Genomic DNA, 21,320 nt, shown 5'->3' on the forward strand with positions numbered 1-21,320 from the left:
GGCATTTTGCTGGGAAGATTTGTGGGCTGGACTTACCTTAGCCATGGTAATTGAATACAAAGCAAGTCACAGGAAACGAGTCATATTTCAAGAACACTGCTATGAGAATAACGAAATTGAACTACAAGATCACATTAGAGCTGTAGCAGCCTTGTCCCTTTCTTTTTTTCTTCTTTCTTTAATTGTGGTGGGCAAATGTCTCTCCTGGTCTTTAGGCTTCTTTGTTACTATTTGTTTGGCCCCTGTAATCCTATTCATAGCAATCACAATGTATTGCAGAAAAGTTTTGGATAAATTTTCTTTTGATGAAACTAGAGGCTGCTAAAGCTGTTGCTTTTCCTCTTTCTTTTCCTTATATATTTTCTTCCTTTCCACTACAACCAAATTGTTATAAAATAAAGCTGCCTTATTTGTTTGTCTATTTATTTATTTATATACTGGTAATTCAGTGTCATTTCACTCTTATCCACATTTATTTATTTATCTATTTATCTACTAGTCATTCAGTGTCATTTCACTCTAATCCACCCCAAGGGATCTATTAACAAGAACCTCAGTTGGGGCCCATTTTTATTCTGTGGGATGGCATGCTGCGATGTGGCTCAGAATTTGAGTCTGTGTTCTTAAAACATTAGAACAAAAGACAAAAGAGCAAAAAACAGCTTTAAATATTGATAGCAGAGTTATGCATTGCTAAAATCAGTATCTCCTGGCTGGAAAGATTCCCCTCACTAACAAACTTATATTGGAACAGTGGGGGTCAGGTTGAGGGCTAAATGTCTATTATAACAAACTGAATCCATCAGAGGTTTGGGCTTTTTAAATGAGGCTGAGATGTTCCATTTCTAAACCAGAATCTGTCCTGGGCCCATTTCATCTTCTGTTTCTGTTTCCTGCTACCTGAAAACTCAGAATGGCTGCCATCTACTCTCATTTTAGATATTTTCACTATCTCACATCCTAAAATTAGGCTTTCCCCATTGACACCCCACCTTAATACTTTGTCAACTTTCCTTGGTATTCTTCTACTTATGGAGAACAAGGATTAATCCTGAGAGGAGAGGAATGGACTACTGACAGTAGAGTAATGGACACTGACACACATAGGCTAAATAAAGCAAAGAGCAAGCTTTACTCTTATTAATAAAAAGTAATATATAGAGTTAAATCTCCATTACTTGGGGGAAATTGTGGCTGGGACAACTGAAGATTAATGAAGATTAATTATTGCTTCTTTTGGATACAGTGTGCCACTTCAGACATGTCTTTGTGATGCCCCAGGCTCCCAGGACGATTGTTAGCACATGGAGGAATATCTAGTCTCTGTGGTCCCTCTTGCAACTGCTGCTAGAGCTAAGAGCCTCATACAGACATAGGAGCATGTTGCAGCTACTGCCAATAAATTACATTACCTCTATGCAAAGCCACTTTTGCCTTGAGTGAAGAAGCAGCCTTTCTTATGCTGGATTGCAGGGATAATGAAAGATGACCAAATGTTTTTTTTTAAACATGTGCCAAATGTGTGAGAGTAATACAGCAGTAGGATCACAATCAGTCTCTTAATTGACCATTACTCATAAAAAAAAGTGTGTGGAAATTGCTGTTGTACTAGAAGTACAGCACCAACACTCAATACAAGAAACAGTGGCCTTAAAATTAAAACACTAAGACAATATTGGTCACAAGAGGGTTGTGGATGCTCAGCAGGTGGGACGTGTGATGGCACAGGAGGCCTGGGGGGATGGGGCTGCCGTGGCTGTGTATCCCAGTCTGGATGCCAGCTGGCATAACCTAAAAGTCAGTGAAGAAACAGGTGTTAACACCAAGTCTTAGCATACTCACAGGAAAGCCATTAAGAACAATTTGATACGTACTTATCAGCTTCTCACGTTCTGTATTTTCTGCAAAGAGATCAGAAAAGGAAAGTAAGGTGAATACCATTCAGTGGTGGTTCTTGATGTAAAGCGGTAAGCCTTTGCATTGATTATGCCAGGTAATGCCTAGAACATCCTGCAAAGGGGAAGCAGGCTCGCAAAAGCAGGCTCCCAACTGGTATGGAGTTCATATTTTTTATTGAATTGAAAAAGAAAAAGAAAAAATAGCTGTATCAGGAAGAATTTGTATCATGGAGATGAGGGAATAAAAAATAACAAAACATGGAAGTTATTTAAAATTGTTACATATATCAAATTTAAGTAGTTATAGACGGACAAATATAACTACTCATTTATCACAGAAGTACACCTTTACTACAATTTTGATGCATTTTCAGGATTGCCTATTGAAATTCCTCATTTGCCCCATAGGAGAAAATGGTAAAAGTGGGTGGTAGGATCTAGCGCTTAACTTTTAAATTCTCTGTTCCTCCTGTCCCTGTTCCCCCTAGTCATTGAGATATTTCTAGTTTACTGTGATGTGTCAGTCTGAGACTTTCAGATGAGTCAGCCAGGATATTACAGAAGGAAATAAGAGTACCAAATGCTCAATAATTTCTACAGCTGAATCTCTCTAGAGCCTGGCTAGTAAAAACCATCCCCATGAAACCTTTGTATAAAATTCATATATTATTTAAGACATTGCTGCATCTCCTTTGATTAATAAGTCCCAAACTGGGCAATGTTTTTAATAAGGTGAATTGACATAAAGGTGAATTGACTTAGAGGTCAACTGCTGTTTGGAGCAGACTCAGTGATGGGGTACGGGCTGTGTGTTTCCCTGCTGTGCCCACACCCTGACACTGAAGAGACAGACCCAGCACAGAGTCACTCTGGCTCATTAGAGGGGAGGCAAGGAGGAGGGAGCCCCTCACCATCACCCTCTTCTCTCCCAGACACAGGCAGCATGTTTGCAGAGAACACCTCCTCCCCAGAGAGGTTTTTACTCCAACCACACTCTTTTCATTGTTGCAGCTTTGCAGGGTTTGGGAGTGGGCTGTGCTGGTTCAGCTCTGCACTGGCTCCCAGCGTCGGTCAAATGTCCCACAGCTGCCACAGGCCTGCTCCAAAGGGGTTACCAGTCCTTTCTTAATTGCTCCTCAAGATTTGATTAAAATTCCCTCATCCTCTGAGTATTCCAAGCTCTGTTACAACCAGCATTCTGATAGCACCGAGCACAGTAGGGAAAAGATTTACAAACAAGCTCTATTGCTATTTTTCAGAAAAATGTGGAAGTTAGAAATAACTTGCTTTTTGGTACCGTCTTATTATTAGCTCTGAAATACAGTTGTCTGGAAAATGTGTTAGGACACACTAACAAGCAGAAAAGCAGAAGATACATTTCCTGTTTCTGCTGAGAGAGAAGAAATAGACAGTGAATATTTGTTGGGGCTAAAAGTTTGGATTTGACTTCCTTACAAGAAAAAAGGGAGAAAATAGTCTAACTGATACTTCCCTGCATCAGAAACTCTGGCTTCTTCCTCTGAGAGCTTTCAATTGCAAATTATTTCAATGATTTCCTTCTTACGGTATTCCTCCCAGAGTTTGGTACTGTTGTTGTGTGGTGTGCTACAGACCCACTATGCACTTAGTGCAAATTGACTTGTTGTCTTTCCCCTCCTATTTATGCCACTTTTGTTTCTGTGCAATTTTCTTACGTGATCACTTTGGTCTTACCACAGAGCTTGTCTACACACTTCTCGTTACTGCATCTACTGCATGGCTGTCCTTCTTTATATGGTTTTCTTGGGTAATTCCCCCTGCAAAACAGGAACAATATTTTGTTAGCTGTCATTGAAAAGTTGTCAAGGGGAGAGAATAATACCCTAATCAAAAAAACTAGTCATTGCAATTGTTTGAAATTCCTTTTAGATCACATTAGTGCTCTCACTGGCATGGGGAGCAGTTGACTCCTGCCATTGCAAATTAATGAGACTTCTCAGGCAATACTGTATTATTGTAACCATACAAGAATTTGACTCTAGCCCATCATTACCCACCTGATTATAAAAAAAAACCCTGTAAAAAGTAAGTAGAAATACTGCAAGGTACCAGATCAACTAGAGACTGTTTTCCTTTTATTTCTTAAATTGCAATTACTTTGAAATTTGTGTAGGATCAAGAAAGATGTAATCTTTCTGAAGCAGAAAGATTACATCTTTCCCAATTTTCCTGCAGAAACTGAAGTCATAACAGATTTTCTTCTACCATCTGCATTATGGTGAGTGGTGTCAGCTATGATCTGCTCTCCTGCTTTTTTTAGAATGGGATTTTCTTCAGTCTCAGCTATGTCCAGTAGGTTCTGTTCCCAATGGCCAGGGGAAGTTTCCCTTGGACAAGTGACATGAGGATGTAGCTTATTTTGAAATTTGTTACAACTGCACCCATCATTGTTGACATCTGATACCAGATCAGCTGGGATATTTAAAGAACAAAAAAACCCAAACAAACTAAATGCCACAATTAACTTACGCTGGCCCATAGTCACAAACAAAATGTGCTGCTTTGAATAGTCCTGGAAAATTTTCAACTGTATTGCAGAAGTGAACTGCACAGCCAACTTTGTAACTCTCTGCCCAGACAACCTGCAGGACAAAGGGAAATAAGTGGTGCACTTCAAATACTGCCAAAGCAACAGCATTAAGAGAAGAAGGAGAGGGGAAGTAGCTCAGGGAAATTTAAATCAGCTGACACAGGAGCAACTTAACCCAAAGGGCAGCTGGGACAAATGACGGATTGATAGCCATTTTTTCAGTTATTATCTGGCTAACCTTTAAATGTGAAATTGCTAGGGGATAATCCCTTTCCACCATTACTGGAAGTAGAACTTGACATCCCTGGGGCTCATAATATTTATTTCCAGTCTCATGCAACAATAAACTGGGGGCTGCAAAGCCCTGCTGTAATTCCTGTTCCAAAGCATCTGTTCCAAGCCTGTACTCAGATCTTCAGTGAAATTAGACTATACCTATATATTAGACTATATGTTAGACTATAAAGCACTGGGCATGGAAGACTCACCTGAGTGTAGTGACCACACTTGCCAGTACATGTGTTGGTGCTGAAATCATAGCTGCTGACTTCATTAAACCAGGACCTGAGAGCTGCCTCCACAGAGAAGATGCGGGCTGTGCCAGTCCAGATGTTCTCTCCAACAAAGCGAAAGGTGGGGTGCATTTTTCCTGGCATTTCAAGGTAGGTATTGTGGTTAAACTTGCACTTCTTTGCCCATGCTTTGGCAGTCTTAGCTAAAGCAGCATCCCAGGACTGTAGAAAAGGAAGATAACGTACTATAACCTGCACTGCAGTGACTTAACTGAATTCAGACATTTTTAAAAAGAAACTTGTTAAACGAGTTCATTTCCCCTTTTCTTCTTCCCATCCCTGCTTTCAGTTTCTTTCTCTCATTTGACATTTCTACTCCCATAACAAATTTTTGTCTTCTTTCTCCCTTAGCTTTTGCAGGACATGCACGATCTATCCACTGTCCTGGTGTATCTGACTTGTTAATATATTTGTAGCTGGAGTGCGATCTTTAAGCTGCTACACCTGGAGGGGGTAACTGTGTGAAACTTGTTGCTGTAGAGGGGCTTGGGGAACTTTGTGCCTAGGAGATGTTGGCTGTCCAGGGATTTGCACTTGGCAATTATTACCAGACCAGACAGGAATTTTGTTCTACTGGCCAGGACAGAAGGAGAGTCACAGTTGCTCTCTTCCTCAGCTCCTTCTCCCTCTTTTCCCTCCTCAGCAGATGGACAAAGCAAATAAAAGACTCACTCATCTCTGCTGGGCTGAGAAGGAAACACTCCCATCCAAAGAGGCACAAGTGATAATTTAACAAACCAGTCTAGCAGACTTGCAGATTTTACGCTGACAGGTAAAGTTCAGTACGGGGAAATTCAAGTTAAGGGATGTAACAAAAAATTGAGTTTGTGTTCTTAATAACAGGTTTGGAGATGGCTATTACCACTTGAAAGTAGTAGACTAAAAAGCAAACAAAGTATTAGAAACTCTTTGCAAAGGAATGGAGAATAAAACCACATATATAATCACACTTCTGCAGAAGTCCTGTTAAATGCTGTGTGCAGCACAGCACACCCCCTCAGGAAAGGTCAGCTAGTAGCAGAAAGGCCAGAGAGAACTTGGAGTAGGATGATCATCTTCAAGTTCAGAGAGCTTTCATATAGCAACAGAGAGTGCTCTGCAGCTTCAATCAGAGAAATCTGGATATCTTGTGTGAAGTAGGTAAATAAGAAGTATTAACTTGCACCTTCCAATACAAAGACCAGACACTATTAAATGAAGCTAGGCATTAACAGGCCCAAATCAAACACAAGAAAATAGTTTTACACAGCCTGTGGTTTGGCTGTGCAGCCCTTTGCCATGAGATGATAGAAATTATAAAAACTTTTATGACCTCAAGGCTGAAAAAAAGAATTTAAGAAATCCATTAAGAGCTTGTAAGTACCATGATTGGTACACCTTGCAAGTACACCTTTGATTCAAGAGGTTTAAATATATTTGTCCTGTTGTTATTCCAGAATTTCTGGGTGTTTGGTCTGAGCAGGTAAGTTTACTCTTTTGTACTAGCTTTTTAAAATTAAACATTGTTTTTAACATGGCAGGAAATTAAAGTCACTGGTACTCTGAATCTCATTCCTTTATAGTGAGTTTCCATTTGTAGAAATGATTCATACTCTGAATGTAGTTATGCATTTAACTTCCTTTCCAGCTCTGCGGCACTGCTGGAGAGCTCAGAGGAGTGACATGCACTGGCTGGGGTTACCTCCCTCAGCTAGCTATACACACTTTTCCTTATTTATTCCACTGAATAACACATGACCTACCCATAACCTGTTCTGATATCCACTGTGTTTGTAGCAAGCTCTGCTTTTCAGCCTAGATATTACTATCCCTACTCTTCAAACCTTGCTACAGCAAATGAAGATCAGGTATCTAAATGGATGTCCTGGAAAATCCCTTTATTCAACACATGTTCTAGATTAGAAGAAACAACAAGAGATGATAGATTTTCAACAAATCCTGTTGCAGACTGCCTACTCAGAAACTTTTTAAAAGTCAAACAGCTTCCATGTATGAAACCTGATAGAAACCAGATTACTATCTCTCTTAGAAAGACGTAGATGACATACTGAGAACTGAACACTATTTTTTGCAATACAGCCCTTTGCTCTGGCTGAAGTTGAGAGTAGCTAAATCTTGTGCTAAAAGAAGAAATTCCCTTCAAATTATTAAAACTGAACAATACTGTGCAAATTTATGTATTTTCTATTTCATACAAAGAACCAACATATATGTTACAGAAATCATTAACTGAAATGGAAAGAATAGCACAGTAGAAATGAAGAATAAGATGGGCTAAATCAGCAGCCCAAACTATAATAATTTCAAAAAGTCACAAACACCACCTTACCATGCGAAACATATTGCTGGCTGGTGGATTCACTTTGGATCTAAGTGTGTTGTGAGCTCTCACACAATCTTCAATGAACTTTGCATCTTCTATGTCAGGCAAGGGATATTGCAGATAGGCATGAAAGCAACTGAAGAAATCCAGTAAGAGCAATGCAGCAAAGAAAAATGTGATTTTCATAATTCCCTAGTGTTTTTTCATAAGTTTTAAAATTAAAAATCTCTTAGGTGGAGATGATACCAGCAAGCAGTTTTTCAGAGGTTGTCCCCTGGGTGTGGGAGCACTTGAAAGTGCTTCAAACAGGAAGTGAAGAGCAATTGCTTAATCAAGTATAACTCTATCTGACATCATAGCTGCCAGTCAAAGGGTAAAGCGTGAAACCTGCCATGCATATCAGCAAGGAGCAACACTCCAAGCATACTTCTGTCTTTTCTTTGAGTGTGCTCCATCCTGGGTGACTGCCAGACCATTGTGTGATTTTTGGTCTTATCTGAAGAGTTGCTGCTGAACAGCTTTCTTAAAACCTGCATCAATCATAAAAAATGCAGCTTTGACAAAACAGAAATCTGCTATTCAGCTGATTTTCCAATAGTATTGCTTAGTCATACCAGCTTGGTTACAATTATATTGCAGGACATTGCTTCCATATCAGAATTACTCAAGAAATAAAAAGAATTAGGAAATCTGTGCTTCAGCAGGAGGAAAAAAATGGTTCCTGGACAGCACCCTGCTGCAGAACAGACATTCTGGCCTGGTTTGGTGTGTAACAAAATAAAAAATTTGGAAATCCTAGGCTTGAGTATGTGTTGATTCTCTCCTCCTTAGTTATTACCCGCTAGCCTGAAATCACTGGAGCAGCTTCCTGTGCTCCTGGAGAGCAGCTACAGGATTAGCACTCCTGGCATAACATTCCAAGTCTGATCACTTCTCAGGGCACTAGGATGGTATGTGTTGGCATTTGTATTGTCTCCCCAACTGTTCTACAAGCTGGTCGAATTTGTTTATTCAACCCTAAGCCAAATTGTACAAATATGCAAGAGCATAAGAAGAACCATATGTTTTAAGAGCTATGGTCTTGTAACCCAGTTTTAGGTAGGTTTACAGGGAAAATTTGTTGCAAACAGATTGCAAAATATGTTAATGGGTCTCATTCCCTGCTCAGTTTTGCCAGTCAGACTTAATGTAAAACCATGATTATATTACAACTACATGCAGTTTGCACAAAAACACCCATCCCACTAAAACTGCACTGTTTAACAGTACAGTGATCTTGCACTTATATATGCAAGCAGTTGAAATTCTGTGTTTGGAAAATGAATGGAGATTTTATGCAGTAGGAAATTTTGATGGGTCCAGGATAGTCCAGGTTATAAAATGCTTTCTTGCATTTCTGGCTCCATCTAGTGACTCTATCTATAATTAAAGCAGAAGTTCAGCCTGCCCTTGAGCATCTACGATATTTTCCCAATAACAGAGTTTTAGACTTTCGCCAACATCAAGCAGTGGATCTCGACAATTAAGTTTTGGGATTTGGATAGCACATGACAGCATTATAGCACATTTGGATAGCACAATGCTATCCAATGCTCAACAATACAAGCCATTGCCTATCCACAGATCTCAAGTGAAATTTAGCACCACGAGCTGGGTACATGCAAGAAGATTTACAGCCTCGTGATTTTGAAAAATTCCCCATGTTTACATCCCACTTTTGCACTTCTGACCTGCTTTTAGTTCAAAATGGCTGGAAAAATAAAACCTCAGATTTTAAATTTTCCCCTAATGTTCTATTTAGTTAGAGGACTAAAAACTGGTGAATTACAGCCTATTACAGATATCCAGGATGCCTGTGAATCTGTGAAATTACATTTAATTTTGTTCTCAAGTCATCAACTTCCCCACAGTATTGCTCCTTTTGTTGGGGAGAGAAGGTCTGACCTTGACTTACAAGGTTCATTTGAACAAATGGGGTGGATCTGCTGGGTTTTCTTATGCTATCCACAGGATTAGGCAGCTGCAAGATCACTTGGCTTTCTAGACCTTTGAATAAACCAATATTCTGACATGCATTGCTGCTGCTATTACACAATGGCACCTCAGGGCAGAAAACAGATTATGGGACAGGATGGTGGTGGTATTGAATTTCCACAAGGATTATTCTGTAAGAAACCATTTTGTATTCATTAAGAGCTAAACAATCCTAAAATTATTTTGTAATAATGAGGCTGTAAACAGCTTCAGAATTAACAGAGGAGGCCATTAGTAGGTTACTAGACTGAAGATTGTTTCACTGTAATTTTGAAGTGATCTGGATGATTACTCCTGTAAATTTAAGTGTGAAAGCTTTGGCACTGCATATTTTTAGACCAAAGAGCTTTACCTGCCAATCTTAAGAGAAGACAGGCATTACAGTTTAGACATCTGCTTTTTCTTAGGAGATTCTTCCCATACCTTCTACAAGTGATTAACCAAAGTGTATTGAATTCAGGAAAAAATGTTTACATCTATACCTAGAACATCAGGATGATCATACATCCATTTCTGGAAGCCATGCAGATGTAGAAGCTTTAGTCAGTATTGGAGTATCTCTCCAGTAGGAAGGGTACAGGCCTCAGGCAGACAAACTGACTTGAACATTCCCAAAAGTTTCATCTCTTTAATTATGAATGAAAGAAGCTGTTGTGTTCATCCAACATAACCATTTTTAAAAAAAGGATCTTAATATTTTAAGTGGTGTTACCTTAATACTGGGTTAAGGACTAAGCATTTCAGAGGCCTTTATGTAACAGCCTCATATACATTTTTGAGATTCCTACCATTTTAAGATTCCAGAGTTGTAGCTCTCTTAACACAGCTCATCCATTTATGGTTCATAAATTCTACCCATTTTCAGTTTTGTGTCTGAGCCTTCAAGAACATGACTGCTCCTGGATTGTGCATGGTCTTTGATTATCAATTCTGATGACACAGGTACTTTTACATGTTCACAGTGTTTAACCCACTTATACTGCTTGTTTTTCCAGTGATTAGTTTCCTTTGTAATTTTCCCTGAAATGCATAAACATTTTGATATGACTTAACTGTGTATAACAGGAAAGGAGCAAACAATCAAGGGAAAGAAAGTTTAGATGTGAACATCACTCTAAGAGAAATGTGCAAAACCCTCCAGAATTCTATGCAGATAAGGTTGAATTGCAATTATTTAAATGTAAAAACTACCTTACTAGGTAACTTATCATAATTTATTGTGCCACAGAAAAAATGAAAAATACTTTCCTATGATACTGCCTAGTTCTAAAAAATCTACTGCCACACAAACAGCAAAACTTAAATCCTCCAGCCTTGCTTTTGGTTTTGTTATAGGCACTTGTTATATTTGAACCAGGGGCAGAAAACAAGAATTAACACTTGAAGAGAAATAAGCGAGAAAAGACAAAAAGAACTGAGAAGAAATGCTCTATAAATGATTCTGGTAACTTTTGGTATTTTCATTTCACAATCCAAAGCTTACTAAAAAAGAATCTCACAGATACCATTGTGTCTGGTAACACAGCAGAAGCACAGTATATTCATCTATAATTTACATGGAGAGCAGCCTAAGCATGTTTGAACACTGAGATAAGAAATTTAAGAGCTGCTTTTACTAGATAAGATCTACTTGACATTAAAATTATCATCTGTTTTAGATCAGTGAAATATGTATTTGCTCATAGATAAAACTGATTCTACTGCAAAGCTTATTTTTTCAAGATGGGAATGAATAATTACACTTAAAATATTAAGTGTTCAAAAGAAACCTTTACTTTCTCAGCAACATTGTTTCTCTGAATTAGCATTCAGAAATCATAATATGATACATTTTGTTGTTGATTTTTTCTTTTTTATGAGAATTGTAAGGAAAAAAAATACTTTGGCTGGATTTTATCCTTCTATCGACATTTTTACTAAGTAATACCCACAGGTATTCTGCAATTACTGTGATTACTTTGAACAGCATCTCCAGAATTATAGAATACTGAACTGTGTAACTTGGTAACTAGAGAACTGGAAATTATTATTTTATGAAGTTCATGTAGTAATCATGCAGTGAAATGAGAAGTGAGGCTTTGATGTGGGGACAAGAAGAGAGAATTATTGTACAAGGTACTGAGGTGAGCCAGTGCAGGGGTAATGCACTACAGTCGTTGCTTGATGTTAAGAAAGGCAGTGAGCTGCCAGTTGCACCCATATGGACACCCCTGTGTTATTTACAGATGGTGTTGATTTACATGGTAGGCACTACCCAGGACATTTTACCACAGACAACTTTTACTTGAATGTAACAACCACAAACCTTAGTATAGTTCTGCACTACACAAATTCAAAATCTGACCTCATCATACCAATTTAATGGCATCAGCAACATCAAAAACTTCATGACCTTCAATACAAATATTCTCTCCAACAGATGTGAAATTAGGATGGTTTCTTATTTAAGTACATGTTATGCTCAAAAATGGATTCATTTGTCTATGCCCTTGCAGTCTGTGCCAAAGCTGCATCCCAAGTCTACAAAGCATGAAAGGTGAAATAGTTGTGCAATGTTGAGTTACAACAAAATCTTAATCAGATAAAACCAGTCAGCAATAAGCAGATAAATATCAAACACTGGAGTTTCATAAAGAAATATTTTCCCTTATTTGGCAAGTACCTTTAGTTTATTTTAATTGACTTTTCCTATTGCAGCACAGAAATACGAACTAATTTAATTAGACAAGTTTTTCCTCCCTTCACTGTTGAAAATTAACTTTGTAAGAGCACTTGATAGCAACTGAAAAGATATTTAAAATGCAGTTTTGTCTTCAGGCAAGGAATAGGTGGCATGCTAATTAAACACAAAACTTTTTGGGTTTTATTGTTGAACAGGATTTTGATTTGATACATAAAAATTAATTCAAAGTAAAATGCACTGATATCTTAGATTCAATAGTACAAATATTTTAAGTATTTTTAAGAGAGCTTCTGGAAACAAAAATTTACTCTTCCTATGGTACAACTTTAAATACACATCAGGGCATTTTACAAGGACAGCTTCATGAGGTAAACGTACCAATTCCTGGCCAGTAACTCATTCTATACCTCTTCCTTCTTTGCAGCTGATTCCTCATGAGCAATCTTCTGTATTTGTCTTCCAGTCAAGACTGTTTCAGAAAGTGTACCAATAAAGTACCCAGTTTTAGATCTTAATAGAAAACGCTTTGATTTATTGCTTAGATTTACCGTTGCTCATACATTTCACTTCATTCTTAGTTTCTTTTTGGACTCTACAATTTAATCCACTGGCTTCTGATACTCTTTCCTCCCTAAGGCCTTTGGTTTTATTCAAGCCATACTTTCAGTCATAACTTTTCCTGGGTTTCCTATTCCTGAGCATTTAAAACTGTGTGTGGCGTCTTTTGCAAACTTCATCGCTTCCCAAATCACCACCCTTATCTACCAATCCAGCTTAAAACCCACCCAAGCTAAGGACATTCTTTGCTGAATACATGCGTGCTGCGAGTGCGTTCAGGATGCTCATCACTGAGCTGCCCATTGCTAACGTGTTCCTCTTGAGGCACTAGGCGGGCTAAACATCAAACATCTGCTTTTTCTGCATCTTCTTCACTTTTGTTTAACCCTTTCCAGCAAAAATTTTCATTTGCCAGCGGAAATGCCCGTCAGCGCTAGTTGTACCGTTCACACGTTTGGTCCTGAAGGGGAGCCCGGCAGCCGGGGGCGGCGACCGGGGCTTGAGGCCGTGCCGGGCCGGGCAGTGCCGTGTCGAGCCGAGCCGTAGCGTGCCGGGCCGTGCCGTGCCGTGCCGAGCCGTGCCGTGCCGTGCCGTGCCGTGCCGTGCCGTGCCGAGCCGTGCCGTGCCGTGCCGAGCCGTGCCGTGCCGGGCCGGGCCGTGCCGTGCTGTGCCGTGGGGCGCCGCCGGGGGCGCTGTGGCGCGGGGCGCGGCCCGGCCGCGGGAAGGCGGCGGGCAGGCGGCGGCCATGGCGCTGTCGGCCGTGCAGCAGGTGCTGGTCTCGGCCGTGCTGGTGTTCTGCGTCTTCGTCGTCATGCCCAGGATGTTCGGGGGAGGGGGCGGCGGGCGGCCCGGCCGATCCCCGCGGGGCGGCAAGGCCGGCCCCGGCCATTACGATCCCCGTCAGCACGGCAGAGGTAGGAGCCGGGGCGATGCCGCGGCCGGGGTTCCGTGCGGGAGCCGCCGCGGGCTCGGGCGGGCTCGACGGGAACCCCAGGATCCGGTTGGGATGTGCCCTCGTCCGGCGGGAGGCTCCGGGTGTAGGCGGGCTGTGGACGGAGAGGCCTGGTCAGACCGCTTCGAGCTGGCCTGTGTGCGCCTGAGACACCCCCACCTCCTGCGGTGTTTTGCTGTTCAGGTTCGCCGGTGCTTTGGGCTTTGTCTGCGTTGTCTTACCGAAACTGCTCTTAAGGGCAGGAAGCGCCCGGTAATTGGAAGTGTGGAACGGTGTGACGAGCAATGCCCGCAGGGGCACCATCGAACAAATGAGCCGAGAGGTGTCACAGGGAACAATCAATTGCAATAAGGAAGCCGAGTGTTGCTGTTACGCCCAGAATCATACAAAGGCTGTCCGGCAGTATGTTAAAAAAGAGTCCAAGATGCCTGTTTAGAAAAGGTATCAATGAATGGGTTACACAGTTTACTACTTGTAGGAGCTGTAGTGGTATCCATGTATGTTAAGCCATGTCAGTGCATGTCACGATTTGGCTCAAGGTCGAAGGTACACCTTAGTTTTTGACAATCACTAAAAGCCCACTTCTCTGAGGTAGCTCTGTGATTCATGGATGATGCCTTCCAAGGTGTTTCAAACCAGGAGACAGCTTGTTGCTGTAATCTTCCAGATGTGTCTGTACTTTTCCCTGCTGGCAGAAAAATGGTGGCTTGAGCTGCTACCATGTTCTTCCCACCTGATGTCAAACTTACTGTGCTTCATAAGCTCTTGCCTGGCCTGTTTTGCCTGATTATTTTTTACTTATAAGGAAACTGTATATTCCCTATAGATCAAATTATTTTAAAACCAAATCCTAAAAAAAAAAAAAAAAAGAAACTTCACATGCCTGTGATTTTACTGAAGTACTGGCCTAGCACCGAATAAAATAAATTTCAGACAGATCTCCTATTCTCATCTCTCTGGGTGGTTCTTTTTTCCTGGCTGGCTAGTAACTCACTTTCCTGTTTCTTCTGTGGGATAAGCTTGGTGCAGGACACTGGATCTCCACTAGGATTCAACACTCCTCCTCTCCATCCTGAAGGTGTTTCTCTTGCCAGATTCTTATTTGTATGATCTGTAGAAATCTTATTCTTCTGTGATAGTAATTATTTTAGTAAAACTACTCATTTACTTTAAAAACAAATAGAGCTTAAAAATGGGGGAAAGGTGGGTGTAAATGTAAAACTAGGAATCAATATGAAACATTCTGAAGGTGGAAAACAAATATATAATATAAAATGTGATTTCCAGATTAGTTAATGCAGTTTTAGCAAGTCTAAACCTACTTATCCTGAAAGGACAGCACATGCCTGAGTTTTCACTGAATGATGAAGGTAGCTTGAGTTCTGATTTTATCAGCTAGAGCATTGAGGTTTTGTGTAACATTAATTTTTTCTCTATCTGATCGTGGCTGTACTTTGCACACTTAAGTGACGTTACCGTGAATTCCTGAAATGCCCCTGTTAGAGTATGAATTGAGAAGTAGTGATTTGCATAATGGTCTTTTGTTTGGGAGTTTTTAAAGACCGTGGACCTTGCCATACCCATACTCAGTTCTGATACATTAAGTTTTAAGTCTAGGCACTCATTTGAGACATCAGTGTAAAATTTCACAATCCCCCAATCCCCTGCTGTCTCTGCAAGCATCTGCATCCTTTACCTGATCATCTGCATCCTTTACCTGATGGTACTGTTCCATATGTGCATGTCCCATGAACCCTTGATTTAATTACCACATAACCTGTTTCCTAAGTTGAACAATGACATTGGCTGTTTTCTCATCTGCTCCCTGTTCTGGTAGGCAAATTACATGCAAAAATACTTCTGACTTCCAAGGTTGCATCTCCTGGGTATTGTATAATCTTCTCCTCATAAATATTTGATTTGCAGAGGTACAGTACTTCTGAGCCTGTGGGAATATCCATGTAAACCTAAGTTTACTGTCAAAATAATGAAAGCAGCAGCACAGTGTATTTCAACAAAACCTTTTTTTTTCTGGGACCAGACAATTCAATTTGTAATTAACTCAGTTCCTTTGGTGCAAAGGAAAAAATATTAATTACTGTTTTCAGCATTATCAATAGCTTCTCCGAGTATGCTTTAATTTCAAAATTTAAATCTATCTTTCTGTGATTTGCTGAGGGTTTGCCAGTGTTGCTGTGAAGAAGCTTAAAAATTGTACATTAGAGAAACCAAGCTTGGCTTGAGAGTTTTTGCTGCCTAGATTTAACTGTCCATCCTGTTAATGTAAGAATAATTATTAATTTTTTAAGTGGATACAAGGCTGCTCACACCATCTTAGAAGAGTGATGAACAAAGATGATTAAACAAGAAGAAAAAAATTTAATTCCAGTTGTGGACTCCTGATTTTGTTTCTTACTGTATTGTCTTTCCCTCAATTTCATTTTTAAGGTAATCCTCAGACAGTTTATCAAGTTCACCGGAATCCAGGAAATTCTGACAGTAATACTTATCAGAGTTTTCAGCAGATGAGAAATGCAATGGAGAAAGAGATAAAAAGCGAGAGAACGAGAGGAAACGGTCGAGAGTTAGCATTCACCCTCATGCCACTGTATGCTCTTGGAGTGGGAATGTTTGCAGCATACAAACTTCTTAAGGTAAGCCATAGAAAAAAGCATTAAATTACTGTAGTTAGGGGGAAATGTAAATTCTTAGCTTGTCTGTTTGTTTTTCTAATTCTGAGCCCATGTATAGGATTGTCCAAAAGCCGTTTCTTGCTCTATTTGACTTTGAATGTGAAGGCCAAAGTTAAAATTCTAGCGTATCTAATTCTTCTATATGAAGGCTTCTGGCTTAGGTATTTTTAGATGCTTGAAAAAGTGAGAATCTTACCCTGCTGCCTCAAATGAGAATCTGAGAACCTAACAGTGCTGCTACCTGAGTCTGTAACCTAAGTCTCATCAGTGTTTCACTTCCTTTTCATTCTTCAGAATGAGATTGAGTATGGGAAGGGGTGGACAATTCCTGCAGAGCAGTGATCTTAGATTAGCAGTTAGGTAGAACAGCGAGTAGGCTTGACCTTTGTTTGGACTTCTCATGTGATCATGCAATTGCAACATGCAGGTTTATTCCTGTTATGGGATACCTTTTCTACTGTTTGTAAATTCAAAAAGGAGAACACATGATTGGTTGTTTTTTAAAAGGAATCAGTCTTGAAATGTATTATTTATAGTAAGAGATACACAGAGCTGAGAGTGCACCTGGAATATTGTTGCTTGCCCTCAGGGAAAATAAAAATGAACAGGAGTAAGACTGGAAACAACATGCTCATTTCTGCAGTCAGTTCACATTAATCTTGTGTATGAGAAAAATATCACAGCTTATCAAAATGAGTATAGAGGCTGCCCAGTTTAGTACAAGATTTAACAGTCATGAAAACCATATTCTGGGTGTTACAATTCTTTACACTTGGGCTTGTGGGATTAAAATGTAAATACTTTTTTGATAGTATCTTTATTACTTTAAGAAATAAATTCTATATCGTAATTAGTGATAGGAGACTGGATCCAGTAACCTAGAAGGTTTCTTCTGTTTCTTTTTGAAATAGCAACTGCTTTCTTTTAGAGCTTTTGCCAATCATATTGTGTTTGCTGAAAATCAGAAATGTTAGTTTAAGACTGGATGAGGCATCACAGAAGAAAAGTTTCATTAATGCAGCACATTTTCACAGTTGCTGTTTACTTTCACTGAAGTTCTAAATGCAGTTTTGTTTTTAGTACACAAATAATGATGAGATTGTTTATCTTGATTGTATTTTTTTAAAGATGAAGTCACATGAGGAAAATCACTCCAAAAAGGAAAAAAGTACAGAAGACAAGGCAAAGGAAACAGGTAAGATACCCATTCAGAATGCATATGTTCAACAAAATTGCTTATTTCCTACTGGAACAAAACATGTTTTCATTGATGCAATCTAGCTAATGAAGGCACTCTCTCGAGTTACTGAGAGCAGTTAGGAATCTACAAATACCCACTTTGTTATCTATATGTTTGAAATGCTTTTTTAGGTTTGTTTTGATTCTCCAGATGTAATGCTCTTTAAAACAGCCGTAGTAATGCAGTATGATTCTCTGCCTCTAAAATGTCTGATACTTTTCTCACTTAAGATCTGTTCAGTATTCTTCAGTTTAAATGGGATATAATTAAATAAATAGAGTATTTTAAAATAATATAATGATCTGGTTTAGAACTGAACCCTATTGATAGTGGAACAGTGTGGCTAAACAATTAAAGAGACCATTTATGATTTCTAGGCCAAATGACAAATCTATCACAAACATTCAAAGTTGATGCTGTTTTCATACCTTTTCCTCCCTTGAATAGGCACATTTTTAGTGAATTAAACAACTAGCAGCATCTTTTGGTGTCTGTGTACACTATGTCTGTAACGAGGTTCAGCAGTGATTTGCTACACTGCCTACTCATCATCCTTGTGTGTTGCATTCTTCTTTCTTCTGAGTTTAATTGTATTTTAGGAGGAATCACTTCTCTTGATTCTAGTGCATTAAGCATTAAATATATTTGTAAGGTGTGAATAGACAAACACATGGAATCAAATTAAGTATAAATACAGTACTTAGATCTCAGGAAGTCTTGCAGCTACATAGTTTTTGAGACTGGGAAGGTGAGCTCCACATTCTTGTTCAGTTTCTACAAAGGTGTCCTCTGTTTGGGCACTATTGGAGATAGGTTACTGGGTGGAAAGGACTTCTGCTCACACATAATAAGGCTTCTGTTCTCACCCCCACCACTCCCTTTTCATATTGTTGAATTTTTTAGCTGAAAGAAGCTTTCTGGTTTTTAATCTGTCCAACGAAAATATAACTTAATATCCTAATGGTATTGTAAAGACATTTTTTACAATGTTCTTTTTCTTCTCATCCCCCTCTCCCTCCCTTTGCACCTCCCTCTTTTTTTGTTGTATTGTTTTTGTTAGAGCATCAGCTTTTAGAACTGGAGCAACATCTTGCACAGACAGAGAAAATGTTAAATTCTTTATTGACTCAGTTGGATCCACTTTCAAACTGGTGAGTGTTTCTAAAAAAATCTCACTTTTGTTCCCTGTATATTGAAATTTGCCAAAATGTTAACGAAGAGTTGTTAAAATGATCCTTATATATAGGTAAGGAAAGTTTTAGGAACCTTCTTTGATTGCATATAGTTTCTGTAGCCTTTTGCAAGTGATACCAAATCTGCCATTTGTGAACTTTTCCACATACACCTCTCATCTCTTGTTCACCAAACATAAATGCAGAAGACATGATCATGTTACTGTGGGTAACAAGATGAACTTTAATATTGACCAAGGAGACTAATAGTGAAAATATACTTAAACTCAGTAGCATTTGAAAGTCCTTTTGGGAAATAGATTTTGGTAGCAGAGTGAGTTTCTTCTTTTAGATGTAATGATAATAAAAAACTAGTTATCAACGTATAGCTGCTTATTTTGTGTTTTGAAAGGAATCTGTGAAGTGTGTGTATTCCATTGAAATAGAACTTAGCTATTTTAGTAGGTCAAGGGAATCAGTAATATAAAGCCTCCTTGTAGTTGTAGAGAAGTTCTGTTCTTAAGAAGCTAGGGCCTTACTCATCTACTAGAAATAAAAGTATCCTTGTAGTTAGTTTTCTAGACTGATATCCTTCATGAAATATAAGTTAAAACATGCAGAAAGTCCTGATTGTTTCTGCAGTGTACTTCTGGACTGGATATGTGCTGAAACTATTAAGCAGCAAATTCACTGGCCAGTTTGCCTAACAAATTTCTAGTCGTGATAGGGAGGAAGGTTAAAAAACCTTAAATGAGAAAAGGCTTCAAACTCCAAAGTTCTGTATTTGGCATTGTTGTACTAGTAATAACAGTACTTTGGATAATTGTTACTTTCAGTAGTCATTACTCGACCTTGGCCGTTGGGGCTCCAAAGTCTGAGTTCAGTGACATTCAGTAGTTGTATGATGTAATGGCCTCCCCACTTCTCAAGAGACAGTTCTCAAAGGAAAGCTTGTCCTAAACATTTCACAAACTACACTATGGTATTTATGCACAGAAAGAAATATTGCAATAAGTGTATTATTATCAAGCACTCCCTTCCAAGATAATCTTTCAGCTATTAACGTTTGTCTTTTTTTTTTCTAGTGTCAATGCTTTAGCTTGTGAGCAGAAAGATGAAATAATGACACAGCTCCAATCAATTAGACGACTGATGAAAGAAAGTGGATTGGATAAATCAGAAAACAAGATGAAAGGTAATTTAATTTTCAGACAGATAGATAATTAGGTAGTTTATATTTTAAAAGAATAAATAGATCTTACTATAATAATGTTCTGCTTCTGAGTTTTAGGTAATTTGTGTGGAATTAGTTTTATTGTGGAGGAATACTATTCTTCTTATTTGAGATGTATCCAATTTCAAATTTTTGATACATCATGATTTATTTAAGAATAGGTGCTCAAGACATTGAACTGGGATGGACCACACAGTCTATTCTGTTTTGATAAAGGAACAGACTACTAACAGACTGATTAGGAATATCAGTTCCTAATTAGTCTGTTAGTACTGGACTAACTTTAAGCAAATGATTTCCAAATGGGGACCTTGGAGGCTGTAAATAATGCTTGCATAAAACACTAAACAGCTAAATTGTATGGTAGTTTCAACTGGAGACTCCTAAGAGCTGCATAGTAGCCCAAGAGAAATCTTAAATGTTATGATTGGTCCATTAGAAATGTGGGAAATTTTTGCATTATTCGAGTTTTAATGAAAGAGAAAAAAACATTAAAAATACTTTACGTCTAAACTGACCCTGAAATTCAGAGCCTTACCAGTAAACTTTAATTTTGATTATTTGTTGGAAATTTTAAGATCTTGGACACATTTGTGATGAGAAACTTGAAGATCTCATTCAGTCATTTGCCGAACATTCTCAAGAGAAAGAAATGGACAACAGAGAAGATGACTGTAATGAAGAGCTGCTTGAGGATATCGATAATGATTACAAAATAGAAGAGCACGAATTACACGGTGAATGTGAAATACATCAGTTGGAGCCAGATGTTGTAGAAGATGAAGAAATGATAAGCAAAGATACCATTGAATCAGAAGAGATGGGACTGAGGAGACGCAGTAGATATGAATGGAATCTGCATATGTAAAACTTCCAAAAGCTTATGAATTCTTTTTATAATGTTGTATGCACTTTAAACTGAAATGAAGTTATGTGCACTGCTATATGCTTTAAAAAGAGGGGTGAAATACTGCCTTTGCTCGTATCTATGACAATTCTGTAACTGACTTCAGTGGCAGCAGAATTTTACTCAGGATGTTTACATATTTTTTCTATTTATTTTTCCCTATAAAAATATTTCTGTACTCTGTATATAATGCACTGTAATTATATCTGATGCTTCACTAAAATATTAGAATATCTTCTAATTGAGACTATAATGAATAGATGTTTCATAAATGTTTTGTAACTAGAAAGCATTATACCACTTGAACTGTGACTTTCTTGAGTTCATTAAAGAGCATGCACTGATGAATTCAGCTCTTGGTCAAAAATGTTTCTCTTACAGTGTGAAAACCAGTATGCATTAGGTCTTTGATACTCATTCATAATTAAGTTTCTTATTTGGAGAGACAAATTCAGCCATGGACGCTGTATGAAAATAATGGTGTC

General features: G+C 38.7%; 2 protein-coding genes across 4 annotated transcripts; one reads left to right on the forward strand and one right to left on the reverse strand.

Moving 5' to 3' along the window:
- Positions 1 to 1,109: 1,109 nt before the first annotated feature.
- Positions 1,110 to 7,657, reverse strand: LOC132327580 (glioma pathogenesis-related protein 1-like). The gene is made up of 6 exons (XM_059846895.1): positions 7,369 to 7,657; positions 4,956 to 5,201; positions 4,407 to 4,519; positions 3,612 to 3,694; positions 1,875 to 1,901; positions 1,110 to 1,791 (listed from the first exon to the last, which is right to left on the reverse strand). The coding sequence occupies exons 1-6, from the start codon at positions 7,546 to 7,548 to the stop codon at positions 1,571 to 1,573; spliced, it is 870 nt and encodes a 289-aa protein (XP_059702878.1). The 5' UTR covers positions 7,549 to 7,657; the 3' UTR covers positions 1,110 to 1,570.
- A 5,687-nt stretch (positions 7,658 to 13,344) lies between these two features.
- Positions 13,345 to 21,187, forward strand: CCDC107 (coiled-coil domain containing 107). 3 transcript variants are annotated; one of them, XM_059846899.1, is made up of 7 exons: positions 13,436 to 13,551; positions 13,773 to 14,030; positions 16,038 to 16,243; positions 17,411 to 17,477; positions 18,583 to 18,673; positions 19,780 to 19,889; positions 20,507 to 21,187. In XM_059846899.1, the coding sequence occupies exons 2-7, from the start codon at positions 13,994 to 13,996 to the stop codon at positions 20,794 to 20,796; spliced, it is 801 nt and encodes a 266-aa protein (XP_059702882.1). In that variant the 5' UTR covers positions 13,436 to 13,551; positions 13,773 to 13,993; the 3' UTR covers positions 20,797 to 21,187. The 3 variants fall into 3 exon arrangements, with proteins under 3 accessions (XP_059702879.1, XP_059702882.1, XP_059702881.1); XM_059846896.1 differs by lacking the exon at positions 13,773 to 14,030 and having other exon boundaries at positions 13,345 to 13,551; XM_059846898.1 differs by lacking the exon at positions 13,436 to 13,551 and having other exon boundaries at positions 13,606 to 14,030.
- Positions 21,188 to 21,320: the final 133 nt, after the last annotated feature.

This window comes from Haemorhous mexicanus, chromosome 5 (assembly GCF_027477595.1).
Source record: "Haemorhous mexicanus isolate bHaeMex1 chromosome 5, bHaeMex1.pri, whole genome shotgun sequence".
NCBI classification, from domain to species: Eukaryota; Metazoa; Chordata; class Aves; order Passeriformes; family Fringillidae; genus Haemorhous; species Haemorhous mexicanus.

Bases quoted from the DNA above. Each gene is read 5' to 3' on its own strand.
- LOC132327580 (XM_059846895.1), bottom strand. From the start codon at position 7,548: ATGAAAATCACATTTTTCTTTGCTGCATTGCTCTTACTGGATTTCTTC. The intron at 5,202-7,368 runs GTAAGGTGGTGT...CCTTTTCTACAG, and splicing joins CCAGCAATATGTTTCGCATG to TCCTGGGATGCTGCTTTAGC. The intron at 1,792-1,874 runs GTACGTATCAAA...ACTGACTTTTAG, and splicing joins AGAACGTGAGAAGCTGATAA to GTTATGCCAGCTGGCATCCA.
- CCDC107 (XM_059846896.1), top strand. From the start codon at position 13,383: ATGGCGCTGTCGGCCGTGCAGCAGGTGCTGGTCTCGGCCGTGCTGGTG. The intron at 13,552-16,037 runs GTAGGAGCCGGG...TTCATTTTTAAG, and splicing joins TCCCCGTCAGCACGGCAGAG to GTAATCCTCAGACAGTTTAT. The intron at 17,478-18,582 runs GTAAGATACCCA...TGTTTTTGTTAG, and splicing joins AGACAAGGCAAAGGAAACAG to AGCATCAGCTTTTAGAACTG.